The 18,854-nt window shown below is 37.9% G+C and overlaps 2 protein-coding genes across 4 annotated transcripts; both read right to left on the bottom strand.

The window, feature by feature from the left end:
- Nucleotides 1-249: 249 nt before the first annotated feature.
- On the bottom strand, nt 250-5,533 carry r3hcc1 (R3H domain and coiled-coil containing 1). Of its 2 annotated transcripts, none has more exons than XM_046861383.1 (9): nt 5,422-5,533; nt 4,977-5,105; nt 4,676-4,813; nt 3,279-3,753; nt 2,070-2,242; nt 1,918-1,988; nt 1,725-1,820; nt 1,321-1,436; nt 250-629 (listed from the first exon to the last, which is right to left on the bottom strand). In XM_046861383.1, exons 1-8 carry the CDS (start codon nt 5,478-5,480, stop codon nt 1,339-1,341), a joined length of 1,239 nt encoding a protein of 412 aa, XP_046717339.1. In that variant the 5' UTR covers nt 5,481-5,533; the 3' UTR covers nt 250-629; nt 1,321-1,338. The 2 variants fall into 2 exon arrangements, with proteins under 2 accessions (XP_046717339.1, XP_046717340.1); XM_046861384.1 differs by having other exon boundaries at nt 5,513-5,532.
- Nucleotides 5,534-8,140: 2,607 nt separating this feature from the next.
- Nucleotides 8,141-14,815, bottom strand: golga7 (golgin A7). Of its 2 annotated transcripts, none has more exons than XM_046861386.1 (7): nt 14,790-14,815; nt 14,155-14,245; nt 12,021-12,146; nt 11,675-11,827; nt 10,589-10,690; nt 10,274-10,330; nt 8,141-9,463 (listed from the first exon to the last, which is right to left on the bottom strand). In XM_046861386.1, the coding sequence occupies exons 2-6, from the start codon at nt 14,161-14,163 to the stop codon at nt 10,286-10,288; spliced, it is 435 nt and encodes a 144-aa protein (XP_046717342.1). In that variant the 5' UTR covers nt 14,164-14,245; nt 14,790-14,815; the 3' UTR covers nt 8,141-9,463; nt 10,274-10,285. The 2 variants fall into 2 exon arrangements, with proteins under 2 accessions (XP_046717342.1, XP_046717343.1); XM_046861387.1 differs by having other exon boundaries at nt 8,141-9,460.
- Nucleotides 14,816-18,854: the final 4,039 nt, after the last annotated feature.

Below are 18,854 nucleotides of genomic sequence, written 5' to 3'. Positions count from 1 at the left end.
TTAATAATAATAATAATAATAATAATAATAATAATAAACTGTTAATAAATAAAAAAACGACGAGCATTTTAATGTTGTGCAAATTGAACTAAAACCGAGGACCGTACTGAACCGTGATTTTTGTGTCCTACTACAGCACAGTTTACACAGCGAAAGATTAGATGTTTCTCCTGCTCCTTGTGTGACCATAAAAAAACCTTTCTTTCTTTTAGAAGCATGTGATAGTTTGAAGAGAAAACTCGTTTGCAATTTTAAAAAAAGAATTTTTTTATTTCATAAATAAAACATTAAAACATCTAAACACATCACTCCAACACGTCATGGACACTGCGGTGTTTTGGAGTGTTTCTGGAGATTTCTTTCCACATGCAAACCAGTTCGATTTAACTGCTATTACTGTGTAGGAATAAACAGAGAATAGATGTTGAGCCTCTGAGCAAGTATTCGATAAAATAGGACGTTTCAGTTTACACAACTGTCTGAAGCGAGAAGGTCTTACATTCTGGGTGAACAAAAAACTTATCTACAGGAATAAAATTAGCACTTTATTTAAAACAGAGTGGTTAAAACAGGGCTGCTGGTCCATCATCATCATCATCATCTTCATCATCTTCATCAGGTAAACAAGTCTGCGAAAGAAACAGTTCAATAAATATAATATAAAATATCATTATATATATATATATATAATATATATGACCTATATATAAAAAAAAAAAAAAAAAAAAAAAATTTGGACACAATGTAATGAACCAATCACAGACTAGCGCCCCCTCCCCCTCCCCCGACCTCGCAACAGCCTGCTATCAAAATTGTTACATTATTGTTCTTAATTAATGATAAAGGCATTGAGGCTTATTGTGTTACAGTTTTTAACTGTTTATTTTTCGTTTTCTCCACAGTGCAGCCTTTTAGATCCTGAAGCTAATAAGCACTGCAGATATGTGAAAGATTTATAATATAAATTACTATATAAATTTACCTTTGCTGGAATCGAAAAATAAATGTAACCAAAGACTTTTTTTTCTAGAGGAACTGAGATGTGAAAATGGAATGTGGAATACCGGGAGGAAGACGGGATGTGAAAATGTTTCAAATAGAAACATTTAGTGAGGGTGGCACACGTTTATAACACAACATCATCTAATAAAATGTAATATCAGACTTTATTAACCACCTTTTTCTTCTGAGATATAATAACACTGTCAACGTGACCATGTTAAACAGCGCGATATTCCTGCTACTGCGCGCACACACACACACACACACACACACACACACACACACACACACACAGAGCTCAGAGGAAATTATACTTACAGGCTAATGACCTGGGGTTCAGTAGCGTTTAGCTCTCAGGCCCAGAGCTCTGGTCACCATTCTGCGTGCTACAGCTGAATCAGTGCGCGGCCGTTCCTTCACTGGCTGCAGGAATTCTGTTAATTACAGCATCCCACACACACACACACACACACACACACACACACACACACACACACACACACACACACACACACACACACAGGCTGTCATTTCTGCTACTGAAACATTACTGTGTCCTTCAGTTATTTGACAGATCAAAATGAGATTGCTGATCCAAACACCCGAATATTTATAAATGTAAATCATGGACATTGTCAGGGGTGCCTAAACTTTTGCATACAACTGTATATATATTTTGATTTTTATTTTATTTTTTTTTAATGGGGAACTTCGCTGTTTACCTGCACGTTTCGCTACTTTGCCTTTGGACTTTTTACTGGCCTGCGACAGCTGTCTGGTCTTTAGCATTGGGTGTTTGATGGACAGAGCCTGCAGCGCTACACACACATACACACAGGGTACAGATATTAATCGGCAGCAAGCGACACTAAAGTTAGAGAGGAGACACAACAGTAACCGGTATGTCATGGATACCTGCTGACGCGCTGGAAAAGACGCCGAGAGCATGAGTGTTATCCACCCATTTAATCTTCATCCCTCCTTCACTGTAAAACACACGAACACCGCATGATCAGTGTACACATCTGGTCAAACCATTGCTCCGAGGAGGCTGGAGCTGATGTTACCTGTACTCCGAGAAAGCGTCCAGCAGGTCGTCCGTTTTGAACATGGAAGGGAAGTCGTAGATCTCGATGATGTGGGCAAACTCATCTTGCTCGATCCAGGCGTTCTCATAGGTAGAGAAATCGTTCTGGACGTTTTCTATCGATGCCGGTTCTTCCTTCAGATGGGCCACAATCTTAATAAACAACAAAAAAGCGGATTCGCTACATGAAAAAAATGCTTTTTTTCCCCCATTATGCCTTTCAGATCATTTTTGGACATTACAGTACAGAAAGAACTCCATCACTACACCATGTTATTGCTGCTACAACTGACAACAGAGCTACAGCAGTGTTAAACCTTATACCCAGTTATCAGTGGTGGACAGTAACGAAGTGAATGCAATTTATTACTTTACTGAAGTATTTCCATTTGGAGAGACTTTTCCTTTAACTTCACTACATTTAGAAAATCTTACTTTTTACTTAACTACATTTTTGTGAAATCAGTCGTTCCTTTTTATTTAGAACTAGAAAAAATATATCCACAAATCAGGGTCGAGCACGTGCTCTGTTTCTAACTTGTTTTGGTTGACGCTTGATGGTATCTACTGATCACCAACATACAGTTCAGCATGCAGAACATTTAGCGAGGAATAAATGATGAAAGAAACTCCTGACTCAAACACGCCACAACATCCGTCGCCTTATTTGAGCTATATTTTTTTTTAAGTAGTTGAAAAGCATGTTTTTGGATCATTTGAATAGATATCAATCAGTGTTTGACTCGAAATCGTTCTATTAATAGATTGGTCTGCTAAGAGTGACATTAAAGTCTTATCACATTTAGTTGATTAAGCAAAAAGTCTTGTTGCAAAACTCCTAATAGGAACATTATAGCCATAATAAATCATAGTATCTTGCAAACTTAAGTACATTTGAACTGACTAGTGTTTTCATTGCTAGAGCAAAATGACCTTCTCTTTTACCAACATTATATTACAATAGGAGAAAATAACAATAAAACTAAATATAATCTACAAGCTATACAATAGTTATAGCTATCTACATGAGCTTAATTAAGTTTTAACTCTAGATTAATCCTCGGCTAGAAATGGGGGAGGGTCTTAAATCTGAAACGTTATGTTTTACTGAGGTGTTTCCACAATCCTCGTCATGTGATGTCATTTTTAGGCCATTTCCTAAAAGTGAAGATGATCCGAGTGTGTGTACCTCCTGATGGTAATCGTCTGTCTCCTCTGTGTTCTGACAGGACGCAGTTGCTTGCGATTCATCTGTGCTGCTCTGTTCCTCCTCCAGAGTCAACGCCATGAAATAGGACAGAGTCTGATCGCAGGCCACAGGCTCCGTCCCTGCGACGCACTCTGTCGCGTTCTGCTCGCCCACCGATTCGTTGATGCTGCTGGTATCAGGCTCGTCATTGGCCGGTGGGGGGTCCGTGTTGTTTGAACTGGACTCGTCAGAGAGTCTGAGACTGGGGGAGCAGTTGGGGGAGCAGCTGGAGGAGCCGAGAGTCGTCTCGCACTCGGAACGTCTCAAAGCGCGGGGGATGTAAATAGCTTTATCTGGTCGCCTGCTGCCTTTTCTGTGAGCCGAGCGTGATTTTTTCTCAACCTCTCTGCTGCTCAAACACAGTTGTTCACACACATTCCCGTCCGTGTCGCTATGGCACTCCTCCACTGGCAACCTGGTATACAGATAGACAGACATGGATGGAGAGATAAACAAACAGACAATACTAAAGACATACAGTGTGTGTTTCTTTTAATGAAACATTTTGGACTGCTTTTTTTTTTTGGCACATAATTTTTAGGTGCTTGTAAAAGCTGCCTTGCATAGAAATCAATTCCCTAGTCACAGATGTGATTATGGCCTTTTCATAAGCGGTGTTCTCTCATCAGAGTGAGCATGTGATTCACTGTGTGAGCTTTCTTATCAAGCACGCAGGTAATCATCAAGCTCTGCAATGCTGTAGCTTTACTCCAGCGAATAGATACTGCTGCTGTTAGCAGTATTAATCCCTGGGTTTGCACTGGTGCAGTGTCTAGATGTGTCCCTCTTCAGTAAAAGCATGCTCTCTATGAGAGCACAAGCTCATGTGATCAACATGCTCTTTGTTTATAACTGTATGGGACACAAACTGCATTCGGTGCAGAAAGACTCGAATGCTGAGATTATACTTCCATACTTTATTATTATACTACATTACATTTTCGCAACTATTTATTATATCACTTTGAACCGAAATGTGCATGACAAACGCATAAATACAAAAAAGATGGATGTATTGGTTGTGCAAGTTTACATGCATCCAGTCTGAGCCTGACTAAAAGTCTAGCGGTACATTTTTTTCCTGACTAATCACCAGGTAGTTTCTGTGAAACCCTGTTTATACACACACAGCCGGCTTGGGCACACAACATGACAATTGTGTCTATTGTAGTGACAAAAAAACCAACAACAGAAAACAAAGAAATCAACGAATGTGCAAGTCCGTGGTTAAAACATGTGAACGTCACCAGGGAAAATTGCACCGCCAGGTTTCCAACCACACAGCTGAGCACTGGAACGTGAGCACGGTACGTGGTTAGAGGTTATCATAGGTGTACCTGAGCTCCGAGCAGCAGACAGCCACTCTGCGGCTCCATGCCTCCCCCACGGAGAAAGTGCACAGTTCTGGAAACTTCTCCGCCGTCTTGTGGATCAGAAAGCGCAGTCGGCTCGGCAAGGGCGGGAAGAGTATGACGCTTCGAAAGTAGAGATGAAGGGAAAAGAACACAACATAGACAACTACTGAGTTTTGAAGTTAATATGTGTTTATCACAACACAGCATCCTGAAGGTAGAGGTGTGTACTGGGATGACATCCACACTCAGGGACTAGTGCAGCATCGTTCTGCTTTGACGCTACCTTTTCTGATTGTCTCTATGCTGGAAGGCGTCCAGCTCCTCCAGGACTTTATGAACAAATGCACTCTCTTGCTTGGGAAGGTAGGAGCCATCAAAACAAGGAAACGCCAGGGTGCCAAAAGTAGAGAAGCTGCTAAAACAGACAGAACACATTATTCACAGTTAATGTGTCCAAAGATTAGCACCATGTGACAGCGAAGAGAAAATATTCCATAGACCATTTTTAAGGAATAAACAATTGAGGCTGTGCAATTTCCTCTGTTTATCACTATAGCAACAACAATTCTCTCTATACATACTATATCTCATACTAATTATATATATATATATATATATATATATATATATATATATATATATATATATATATATATAAAATGTCAGAGGATTCGAGTGAAAACCATATTTTCTTCTAAATATCCTGCTTTATTGTAATAACAGCTCACACTGCAATATTATGGGTTTCAATTAGTTTCTGTGAAGTTATAAGGCAGAACAATGTCATTACATAAAGCAGGAATTATTAATGAAACAAACTTCATGGTAACACAATATCACAAAAATAACCAGCTTCTTTCACAATGCAGCTGAAAACACAAGGCATTTAATCACCCTGCAGTCCCACTGACTAGCCTGCTAACACTTTTTCACACCCATATTCTGGTAAAGCCTGCCTACTGCGCTCGGATTGGCGCACCGCAAATCATCTGACCAATCAGAACACGGACATTCGTTACGCATGCGGGGAAACGTCCATCGCAGACCAATCGGATTATATGAGTCGGAAAACGGGTGGAACAAAAAGTCATAGCGTAGTTTATTTAATCACGAAACGGTTTTTCTTCAAGCGTATTCAAATAATGTTTGCTCTTACCGTAGATGAGATACTGGACAACGAGCGAAATAAAAATCCGGATAAAATCGATTTATATAAAACAGCACAAAAAACAACGGCTTTTCAAGTCAAATGCGGCTCGTTTAGAAATAACAACTGTTTGGTGAGCAGAGAGTATGAACGCGACCTCTAGTGGCCCTCAAGTGAAACTGCAGGCGAAATAAATCACTGCACTGTAAAGAGAAACATTAGATTATATTAAACTGTACAGCTGTTCGACAGGAACAGCATAAAGATATATGGAGTTACTGAACAAACTCAAGAACTTTGAGGATGGATTTAGACTGTAGTTATTATCAACAGTCTACAGTTCTACATTTAAGTACGTTAACATTGGACAGAACACATGAACAATGATGGAACTGTAATAAATGGACAATGGTGGGTGAGAATTGGTTCCCTTTTGAGTCAGGTTCCTCTCAAGGTTTCTTCTTCATACCATCTCAGGTAGTTTTTCCTTTTGGCACTGAGTTGGCACTGACTCGCTCATTAGGGATAAAATGATAAGGATCAAACTTATAGACACAAAATGTATACATTATAACATCTTGATCTCTGGACAACCATTTTGGGACAATGTTTATTGTTAAAAAATGTTATACAAATAAAACTAATACTACAATAGAGTTCTATTTATAATCTTTATTATTTGACAATTATTCACAGATTAAACAAAGTCAAATTCATTATTATTCTCTATATTTCATTTCCATTGTTCTTTTTTTTTAAATATCACATTTTCTATATTAAATTAGAAATAAAACATCTGTTTTCCTCTTCTCATATATGGCTTGACATGCTTTGGCCATCTCTGATATTGATTATTAATTAATATTGGATTTGGTATTTGATTTGCATCAATAAATCAAATGTTTAGTGATTACAAATATTTTTTAGCGTTGTTTATTGTTTTTTTAAATATATATCTGAGTAAAGAAAGGAAGTTTTGATTTATGTTTTGTTGAAAGTTTTTATTCCACTTCTCATATGTTTATTTATTTATATGTTTATAACACGTTAATAAAATTAGTGAAATGAATTTGCGTTAACGAGTAAAATTTGACAGTCATAATTATTATAGTTATCTAAAAAAATAAACAGGGCATGCAGAAATATGGAAAAATTCTCTTTACAAAATGTTGATTGGATAGTGTTTCTCATTGAAACTCAACATTGAAAATCTCATCAGAATGTATTTTATAGATGAGTAGAATAAAATTTCATATTTGTACCACATCAAAAAATGAAGCACAATAAAAGATCTTTTTTTAATGATTTTTTTTTTTACTATAATAAATATAATACGACAGCATTTTAGTGGCACGTTAAAAAATATCTAAAATTACAAGATTAAAGTCGGAGCAGTACAAGAATAAAGTCAAAATATATATAAATATAAAATGATAAATGAAGTAAAAAATAGTCTCTTGAGAAACACTTCTCTTCGAATAGCACACAGTCGAACACTGGTCACCATGTCAGACTGCACACAAGAGGCAATTTCCTCGATGTCTGTCTGATTCTTTTCTTCTGAATAATTTAAGTTTCCATAACCACTGCAGTGTCGGTTTACTAATTATAACTCCGTACTGATGTGCCAAAGGATTCCTTATTGCTGAATCCTGACCTAAAAATTAGGATATAACCCCATTCATTTTATGCAAAACTTTTATTGCAATTCTGTGATTTTTTTTTCTTCAAAATATTACCACTTTAACCTTATGCTACTTTATTCTCCTAAACTAGACTTTTCCCCTTTTAAATTAATTAAATTAACGTGGCACTAAAACTCTGTCTTTATATTCTGTACATTTGTACAGATGAGGATAAGGATGAGGATGGGTTCCCCTTTTGAGTCTGGTTCCTCTCAAGGTTTCTTCCTCATAACATCTAAGGGAGTTTTTCCTTGCCACAGTTGCCACGGCTGCTCATCAGGGATAAATACACACTGTTTACCTTGACTGTTGATTTCTGTAAAGCTGCTTTGAGACAATGTCTGTTGTAAAAAGTGCTATAGAAATAAACTTGACTTGTACTATTTAACTACCACTTCGATTTTATCCAATATTTTACTTTATATTTCCTTTTATCTAATGCACAATTCTGTATAAAACTACATGAAAAAATCTAGAATCTTAAAATATTACCACACAATTCAACAAAGAGCGTTAATCATTACACTGCATGACATTTTATTATAATATTTACTTATCATTAAAACACTTGTCTTGGTCTTATTTGAAATGAAATGAAGCCATGACGCAGTACAGTGAAGTTACATATTTTATTACCATACACAAGTTAAATAATGGTGTGCAGAGACCTTTGACAACTGTTTCTTATGGTACAACAAAAGATACAAATGGCAGCTGTGCTCATGAATCCAATCAACACGGCGAGTTTTTGCCTCGAGGGATTTACGGCGTCAGTTTCGGGAACGAACAGGCCACGGGTTTTAATAGAAGACCAGGATTGCTCTGTGTGTGTGTGTGTGTGTTAGTGTTTTCTTGGGTCAAAGCAAAAAATCACTGCATGTGGATGGAATGGATTCACCATAGTCATCGACGGGATTTAAATTAAAATGTACATTATATCTACAGGTTGGGGATGAGCCAGTAATTAGGTATAATGCATTTAACACGCATGTCGACTAAATATGTGGAGATAAATTGTCCTCTTCGCAAGGCAGTATACGGAGTCATTTTCTACGCGTCCGTAATATTTTATATAGATTTAAAAAACATGACTGAACGGATGTCCTGGTTCCGCAAAGTAACAAGTGTCAACCGGATCGATGTATTCAGCCAATCATGAACCACTTGTGCTTGTGAACATAAGAGTATGCGCTCAAGAATTCGCAGTAATTTTAGCTGGATTAGTTCACTAGATAAAGGGAGATCAGGATGCATTTAGGTGGCTGGCTTGAGCCAATAAATTCAGCCATTATCCAAGGTAGTCACATGGTCTCCCTTGTGATTGGCTGAGCAAATTAAACCCAAGCTCCTCCCCTCGATGAAGGCCAGACTCTTGTCACTCTGCATCTTTGTCACTGTGAGTAACACGGGATCGTAACTAGACGGTTATTATATTGTAATATCGCAATAAAACGATCATAATAGAAACACGGCTCGATGGCGGTTTATAAAGTTTGGCATTACTGGTTGTTTTACTGAACACTGCCACCGTGTGGAGAATCAACACTGTACACTTTAGCTGTCCCCTCACTCATCACACGTATACATATATACAAACAACAGTGTAAAAAACAAAAAAAAAAAAAGAAAATTGGAAAAAAGAAACCGTTTCAAAAGGCGATCAATAGAAAACGTGTCACTTTTAAAATTCTTTCCAGTAATTAAGACAATGCATACAAATAAAAACAAAACAAAACACAGGAACGGCTTATAAATGAAGCAAGCCTGGCATTCTAAAGGAAAGGCTCATCAGGTTTCGCTCTCCTAACAGGAATGGAGGAAGGAGAACCCAATAAAATGAAGGAGTACGATGTAGCGTCTGCGTTCAGAGAGGAGGCGATGTGGAGCAGCTGGAGGAGAGTACTGCAGGACAGAGCTTCATGTGTGCAATGAGCACTGCTGATTGGAGACACAAACACACATGATCTATATTAATACAAGCATTACATACACACAGAGCTGCAGTCTAGTGTTATAGCATATTGACTATACTCCTTTGGGCTTATATATGATCATGCATACAATCCATCGTTTTCAGTCTGATTATTTTGCTTTGTCTGCTTATCCACTCAACCATCTGCTTATCAGGCCTTCATTCCATGTGTTAATCCATCAGTGAATCTTGAGTAGATCCATCCATCTTTCTGATTGCCTGGTCATCCATCTGTCTTTCAGCTTGTAGATCTGTCCATCGACAATCCATTAAAGTTTTTAATCCATCCATCCATGTGACTTTCGACATACCAGTATGATCTCATTGCTCATCTGTCCATCCAAGGAGTCCTCATGCTAGTCGCTTTTGATGTCTCTCCAACCAAGAAGTTTCTCCTCAAGATCTCAAGATCAGTCTTTTGGTCTGTTTCTCAATCAAGTACACTCTTTTCCTCACGCTAGTCGATCTGTCCATCCACTGTGTTTTTGCTAAAGCTTGTCTCTTGGCCTGTTTCACCATCCAATGAGTCGTTCCTCCTGTTAGTTTTCTTGTCCTGCATTGCTAGCCTCTTGTCCTGTGTTTCAATTCAATCTCCCATCTTTCTTGAATCTGTTCTATTTGCCATTTACTGAACATTCATATACTATAGACACATGTATACATTTCCACTCAGTGTAAAAACCTCAGTAACAGTTGCAGTGAAAGCCACATGCTAAACTTTAACTGAGGTACTGATTAATAATGCTTCACTGTACAGCACTCGGCTCAGCACCTACCTTTGGTGTGTTTTATCTTGAGCCGATGCTTCTGTCCTCAAATATGGTGATCTCCACCTTAGGAGCACAGAGTTAAAGAAAATCCTCCAGAAATAAAATCTGTTACACAGCAGAGCGATAAATCTGTATATTATGAAGCACTTCTGCTTTTCCATCTAAACAGTATGAAAGTCCTACCGTTTAATAACATGAGAAAATATAAACCATAGTTCAGATAAATGATTCTACAACATCCTACAGCATCACTGTTCCAAACAGACCGAACTCTCCACCAATCCTGCAGTCTCAAACTGCTGTTTTTACTGTAAAGGATACGACTCGGAGTCCTCTCTCGATGGGGTCGGTGAGTAGCAGCCCCAGAGGAGCGTAGATCTTCTCGTTCTGCTCCTGGATGTACTTGGCAATCTTTTTCAGCACCTATGTAAGCAGGGAAATAAAATTGATCAGTAGGTGGGGTCATATGCATATAGATACAGACAAGCAAATGCTGTGCACTGACAAAAACCCCACTATATAGACAAAAGTATTGCGACACGTGCCCTATGTGCTTCATCCCTTCACTTGAACTAGGAGACCCAAACCTGTTCCAGAATGACACTGCCCCTGTACACAAAGCCAGCTCCATGAAGATATGCTTTACATGGTTCAGAGTGGCCTGCTATAGAAATCTGACCTCAAACTTATTAAACATCCTTAGGATGAATGTAAACACTGAGGTCCCGGGCCTCCTCACCTCACCTACATCAGTACCTGACTTTACTAACACCATTGTAGCTGAATGAATCTCCACAAATCTCCATTAGCACACTTGAAAATTTAGTGGAGCATCTTCACGGAAGAGTGTCGTTTATTATAACAGCAAATGAGGATTAAATGTGTAATGAGACATGATGCGCCACGTCTCAATTCAAGCACAAAAATCTGCCATGATTCACAAATCTAGCAATTAAAACCATCCGTGTGAAAAACACCATTATTTCTTTTAAACATTTACAAGAATATTTTATCTTTATGCTCTATGCAGTTTGGTTTCGCTAATAAAAATCACTAATTTGCATAAAGCATCCATATTTGTCCATGCCCATGTTGATTAGAGTATTAAAAACGTCAACAATATAAATTTAAAGTACATTTAGAACAGAGAGAAACGTGCAATTAAATTGCGAATAATGACGAGTTAACTAATGACAATCATGCAATTAATAGCGATTCAATATTTTAATCGATTGACAGCCCTAATATATAATTATATATAATATATACACACAGATACACACACACAACTGGACTATTAAGATATGTATAATACATAAAAACTTTCATAAAATGAATGGATTTTAGATGAACCTGTAGTTAAATATAATTAACTACCATCCTTTAATTAATAAAACCGAAGTGTACTTTTTCGTAGTGCGTTTCCATGCAGAGGAAGATGGTGTAGGCAGTAAGGCAAGCGAGGCAGCCCTCTAAATACGACTTCCCTCCCAGCTTCTCGGCCTCGGCGTACAGATTATTCAGTGCCTGGATCGTCTCCTCAAACTGCTGCTTATCAATCTGCAGGAGTGGCACATCAAGATATTTCTACATGATTTTGTACATGTCAATCCCAGTATAATGTCTAGAAGTTCAAACGAAACACTCAAACATACTAAGTGTTCTTTTATGTTCCCTTTAGATAAAAATGTTAGTCAGATGTATTTATGTTAATATTTAACATGGTGTTTATTTTCCGTCGGGGGAATCTTACCCTGGTCTCGAGCTCAGTGGGGAATTTGGTTTGAAATCTGCAGATGGTTCCTGACGTGTAGTCACGCTGGACAAACACTTTGGAGGCGACGGTGGCCTGCTGCCTCAGATCCTGCAAGCTGTGCGTCTGTGTGATGAACATCAGCCACACGTTAAACACAGACATAACAAGGGCTAAGCGATACGACCCGAATATAGTATCATGATGTTTGACTGTACATTTTGTGTGTAACAATTCTATAATGACCAACATGAATTATGATATGCAGGTTTCGAAGTAATGCAGTAAGTAAATATAAATACAATTAAACATTTTAAATAAAAATAGATAAAGCATGAGCAAAAACAAATGTCAAAGAAAACAGCTGCGAATTTTTTTAGAACTGCTCTTTTTCATGTTTTTTTGAAGTAGAAAGAAAGAAAAAAAAAGAAAGGACAGACAAAAACCAAAGAGAAATGAAAAGAAAGAGTGACACCTAGATAGAAAGAAAAAGTTAGTGACTGGTGGAATATCACATGACAGAGTGATAAAAGTAGAAAGAGAGAGTGTTGTAAATAGAAAGATAGTAGGAATGAAAGAGTGAGACAGGGTGTGGCATTGACAGAGAGATATATGAAATGAGAGCATGTGGTAGAGATGAAAGAGTGAGACTGAGCAAAGATGAGCTCATGAGCCTGACAAGGTGTACGGAGTTTAGCGAAGGCATCTTGACGGGTTTAGTCGTTATAATAATTCAGAATTCTTAAGAGCAAAAAATTTGAGCTTTGGCAAGAGAAGAACCATGAAATCCAGTGTGGGTCGGTCCTTGTTTCTGACTGTACAGTGGAAAAAAGAAAAGACGTTTCCTAATCCTTGTTCAATCCCATAACCTCTAAATGTTCAAGTAATATAATTAGACTAATTTAATTTCTTTGAACATCAAGCCACTAAATTGATTTGATCATCAGGATTCAGGAAAAATACTGATAGTGTGTGAGAGTTCGTTCGCCGGGACGCAAATCAACATGGTCGGTTTGGTTATTTACAGCGCTGAGATTTGTATCGTATTATACCAAATCATATATGATTTAAAAAAAACAGAACGATACATCCATCAGGGTTTCTGCAGGTTTCACCAAGTCATGATTAAGTTTTTCTTAAGACCTTTTGAAGACCATTAAGAATTAAATGTATGACCTATATCACAATTCTGTTTTTTAAAGCCAAGTATCATTAAACTTAATCCGTGTTAAAATCCAAAAAAGATTTGTGCCAATAACAGAAAGCTGATTGCATGTTGGTCTCATTTGTAGTCATAAATCAGCAAATTATATTTGGACTAGTAAACGAAAGAACTACAACAAAAGACTTTGACTTAATTCTCTTGTGAAAACCCTGATCCATATCTTCTAAAGAGTCATCAGTAATACCTAAAGATAATATATAATAAATATCTATATACTGAGTCTCATCAGTCCTGAGTAACGTGAATCTGTTCAGATTAAAATAATTAACCATTAACTATTTATACTATAGTAATAAATTAAGCAAATCGAAACTTACTTGCTTTTGTATTAAAGTGTGTAAGAACACACACGAAAGGCTGTAGAGAAACTACACTATTAGACCCACATGTCTTAGGAGCTGAATCCAAAAACATATCTATTATAATAAAAAAAAATCTCTGGTGTGTTTAACAGAATATCAGGGGTTAAAATGTATTTTATAATGAGGATGAAATGAAATGTGATTAAAAACCCGCTGGACAGACTGAGGTAAACAAACCTCCATATTCCTCAATGACGTAAAACAAAAAAACAAAACAAGCACAATAAATCCATATAACATAACTTATTACCATATATAGCACAAAAAACAGTGTAAATTATATTTAGGTCCCAAAATAAATCGAATTGCAACCCATTTTGTGGTGTTTTAATGCGAATTTGACGGCGTCAGATGACGGGCTAATGTTTAAAGCCTCCCTGCTAACGCCACTCTGTTCACTAATGTCTGTTTACGACCATATGAGATTTAATTCGGCATCATTTGGTTATTTTTCACTAATACGTGTAGTTCTTTTTAAAATATGAGATATTAATTGTGATATATTACACCAAAATAGACATTTAATTAACATGGAAGCTCAAATTACCTCCGCCATAGTGGCTGCTTGTCCTCCGTTTCCGCCCCGAAACGCTGTGCTGCGGCCAAAAGGGTCCGAGTGGCAACTTGATCGTTTGTTACTGTAACAAACGTTCCACCCTGAGAATATGTATGCATCCGTGCAAATGTACTGGAAACTTAATTACTATCTACAACTTTTTTATTAGATAACATTTGGAAGAATTTTAAATTATGTAGATATGCACCGACTAACAATAATTCATCATTCATTTTTGTGTTAATTGCTTTATCATGGTCAGAGTTGCAGTGAAGCTGGAGTCTCGATCAGGAACTCTAGAAGTGAATCAGGAATTAAAGCCTGGATAGGATCCCAGTTTGTAGGGAACCACGCAAACACAGACTAGGCTTTATCATGTATTGCCTAGAAGGGAGTTGGGAGGAAAGCAGAGAACCCAGAGGAAATCAACATGGACACAGGAAGACCATGACCAACTTGAGTTAAACCAGTTAAACCAAGATTAGAATCACATTTTCCTGTAGTTATGAGGCACCAATGGACCCAGAAACACAAAACGCAAAATAAAACCAAGTGTTTTTTATTGACGACTTATAAAGTCTTGAAAAAAGTTTGTTTTAGCTGGCACAAATTTTATCCACATCAACCTTTTGGCGGAGCATCCACACCAGACTTTTCAACAGTTGAGCTCTTAATAAATGTTTTAAAGCGTGTATTTTTGTGGATCCAAGTAAAACAGAATTCACATGGCTCATTTATTCACCCGAGTGGTATTTCGGGACTAGTTTTGTAACACGCCAACAGATGACAACACAAGGCTGCACACACAGTCACAGGAAGCACCGATCTTTATAATCAATTTGCCAAAAGGCATCGTCCTGTGTAGATCGGGAACTGTGCAACTGGTGCTATTCAGTTCACGTGCGTAACCACGTCTGACATTCTGACCAGGTGTGCACCCTGTCACTGAGCTCTTCTCACACATGGAGTTTCTTGCCAAACTCATGATCTCACTTCCGAACCCACCCTATTTGCCAGATTTGGCTCCTGAGGACTTCGCCTTCTTCCCAAAGATGAAGCTCCAGCTTAAATGTTGCTGTTTTGACACCATTGCAGAGATCCAACACATATCATAAAAGGTGCCTGACACTCTTCAAAGAAAGAAGACTTCCAGGACACATTCCAGAAGTGGCAGAAATGCTGGGAGTGCTGTATGGCTGTGCAAGGGGACTATTGTGATAGTGTGTAAACTGAGATATATAAAGAACTTTCTTGTAAAAAATATCTAGTCTCGAAACTTTTTGCCATCACTTCGTAGTTTATAAGTGCAACATTTTGAGATTTATCATTCAGTTATCCATCAGTTGTACTTAAAGTGCCTTTAAAGCCAGACACAATCTAATTTCTGCACCTGAAGGCGAAAGTCCTTGCTAAAGGACTGAAACCCGTGTCTTGAGTTGGCCTAATTCCTGAGAACAATCATTTGGCTGCATATAAATATGTGCATGTTTCGACTAACTCAACACTTCATGTAAAATTGGCTACAACCACAACCACACGTTTTTCACGTTTTATTGTAGTTAGGAAGATCCATGACTTCCCCTGTAGCATGGTTTCTAAACGTTCCATCATTTGTTGGGGCAAAATTCAACTCAGGGATTATTTATTCCGATTTGTTTCTTCTGGGACACACGTTGATTGCTTTTCATGTCTTACAGAGAAGTAGAACCCCACCATCTTTCAGATATTTCAACATGTATAGATCATAAGTATGAAATATTTCAGCAACCCTATTTATCTTTTGTCTTGATTATGTCCATGTAAACTGAAATGGTTGGTTTGTATCGAACTGTATGTGTTGCAGTGTTATTAGTGTATTGGGTACAGATGTTGTGCCGCTTTCTCAGGCGGCATGTGGTTTTAATGGCAGGGCCAAAAGGCTCTCATTAGAGAGTCAAAATGTTTCCATTGCTGGATCACTAGATTTTTGCCACAAGTGTGAGAGAAAACAGACTCAGGGTGCACGAATTAGGATCAGGACCACCGTGAAACTTTGCTGTCTGACTATATTATGTTTCCATGTCTGTAGTTGTCGCTATAGAGCTGCTGCTGAGCCACTTAATAACAACAATATAACTTATGATAACTGATTATATGATAATGATGATGATGAAGAGGATCTGTTTTTTTTATACTGATCTATTTATGTATGCCTTCCCCTTCATAATACTGTCTATACTACCACTCTACAGTGATGAAAAGACTGAAAACAAATGTCTTCATGTCATTTTTATGAACACTGATCTTAGCTCAGTCTAACAGTTATATCCCTCTCAGGGGTTTGACCTCCCTATGAGGATAAATCTGCTTTTCTGTCAATGTTACACTTTTTTTCATCCTTACAGACACTTAATCTAAAAATTGCATCACATGCCAAACCACAGGACTTTGCTAGAAATCCTCAGCAATGTCAGTGTCACAGAAATAACTTTCTGCAGCAAAGCTCTACATTTTGCAGGACTTCAGAAGAATGACACGGTTATTTATAATGCACATTTGGCAAAATGTAAATATAATAATGCACAAAAAAAGACACCGGAATTCTTAAGAGGTTGATTTTGATAAGCATGGGGAAGTTAATAGCCTCCAGGTTCCAGTTTTGCATTGTGCAAGCTGCATGCCTAAATCATGACACACTCTTCTCACACAAGTCTGTCCGGTTGTTTGGTGTCCCAAGCAGAAATTGTCTATGATGTTTTTAACACTATACAGCTTCGAGTCAAGTCACTCTATTGCCACGAGGCAAGGAATTCAAAGAAATTAGAACTTGTTGTTCCTCATAACAACACCACATGATCCTACAGCTTTGATTCCTTTTCTCAGAGTCTCTAAAAAAAGACAAAAAACACACCACAGAGCTCAAAAGTGTCAAAGCCTGTAGAACTTTCTTGCTCAAGAGCTAAATTGGGAATGAAGAGAGTCAGAATTCCAAAGTGTGCTGGTTGAGGTGCATTACAAATTAATGGGAAATGATCGTGAGATGTTCTCTTTTGCAGCATCACTGCAAAAGAGAACAAAGTTCACCTGATTGACCACCCTGATCATAAATAGCTGATGGGGCCCATCTTGGCCTCTTCCTGGATAGCCCTGCACCATCCAGAGGACAGGAGTCGTTACTGAATTATAAGCTGAGATTGAAATTGATTTAAATCATAAGCTCCAACCTTCACAGTGACCTCAGTGATCTCACCCCAACAGGACACCTATTAGAGACAACTGTATTTTCCAATTGTGGAATTGATTGTTGGGTGCATTGTTAACACTTTATTGGATTATTTTTCCTTTAACTTTTACATTTATGGCATTTAGAAGATAGTGTTAAGTTGAGCTGAGTTTCTATCAATGAATTAATCAGCACTGGTTCACTAGGTTGCAAACTTTGTATATCATCAATCTACACTGTGTTGAAAAGAATTTCTGGCACACTTTTCTTTTTTTATACTTAAAGACACAAAGTAAACAGGGAAAATACACCAACCAGGTAAAAGATTATGACTGGCGATATGAATAACACTGATTTTTTTCTTCATCATGGCAACTGTTAGTGGGTGGGATTTATAAGGCAGCAAACAATTAAACAAGTGAACAATTTGTCTTTAATGTTGATGTTTTAGAAGCAGGAAAAATGCTAATAAGGCATAAGGATGTGAGCGAGTTTGACAAGGGCCAAAAGGTGACGGCTGGACAACTGGGTCAGAGCATCTCCAAAACCGTAGCTCTTTTGAGCTGTTCCCAATCTGCAGTGGTCAGTATCTATCAAAAGTGGTCCAAAGAAGGAGCAGTGGTGAACCGGCGACAGGGTCAATCGATAAGCCAAGGCTCATTGATGCACGTGGGGAGCAAAGGCCAACCTGTGTGGTCCGAGCCAACAGACGAGCTCCTGTATCTCAAATTGCTGAAAAAGTTAATGCTGTTAAAGCGATGGGTCTGAACTGAATCAGATTTTCCGTGAGTGTCAAGGTCACGAGTATCGAGATTCTACTGTATTAATTTTTTGTATGTCAGGCTTAATGCCGAATTCCTCTCCTATTCTATTCTATGTAAACAAGTTATTACAGAGCCAGATACTGTCTGTGTGTGGGGCTGGCAACCCGAGCCTGTAACAAAACTTCTTAGAGAGGCATCAGAACCTTGCCGCAGAATGGGCCTCATGGCACGGTAAAACTTAAAAAAATAAAAACTAATAAAATGTCTACTCAGATGAGTGTGTGATGTCAGAAAGTAGATTTGGGATCATTGGTGGAAATGATGGGAAGAAAAATACACAGAATGCTATAAAGAAGCAAGGGTGATTTCTTTCTAGATTTATGGAGTGTTGTCATTTATTTGGCCAAAAATGTCCCTCAAACCAGAAAACAAACAAAATAAATGAGTGGTAGGTTAAAGGTCTTGATCAAGAGCATGGCAGTGGATACTTACATTTAAATATAAAACATTTTCGCTGCATATATCATGTTCAACTTCGTGAAGAGCATCAATTTATAAAACCTGAAAGCAGTGCATGAGTAAAGAAAAGCACATTTCAGCTTGAATTGCCACCCTAATTACTTATTACATCAACACTGTAATCTGTAAAATAAATCTAGGATAACATTTGTTCTTGGTCTTTCCTCTGGCTCACACTGTGTTTATTGCGGGACTGTATCTCTTCA

This window comes from Silurus meridionalis, chromosome 11 (assembly GCF_014805685.1).
Source record: "Silurus meridionalis isolate SWU-2019-XX chromosome 11, ASM1480568v1, whole genome shotgun sequence".
Lineage (NCBI taxonomy): Eukaryota > Metazoa > Chordata > Actinopteri > Siluriformes > Siluridae > Silurus > Silurus meridionalis.
Note: the sequence above shows the minus strand (reverse complement) of the source record. Positions and strands in the feature narration are given on the sequence as shown.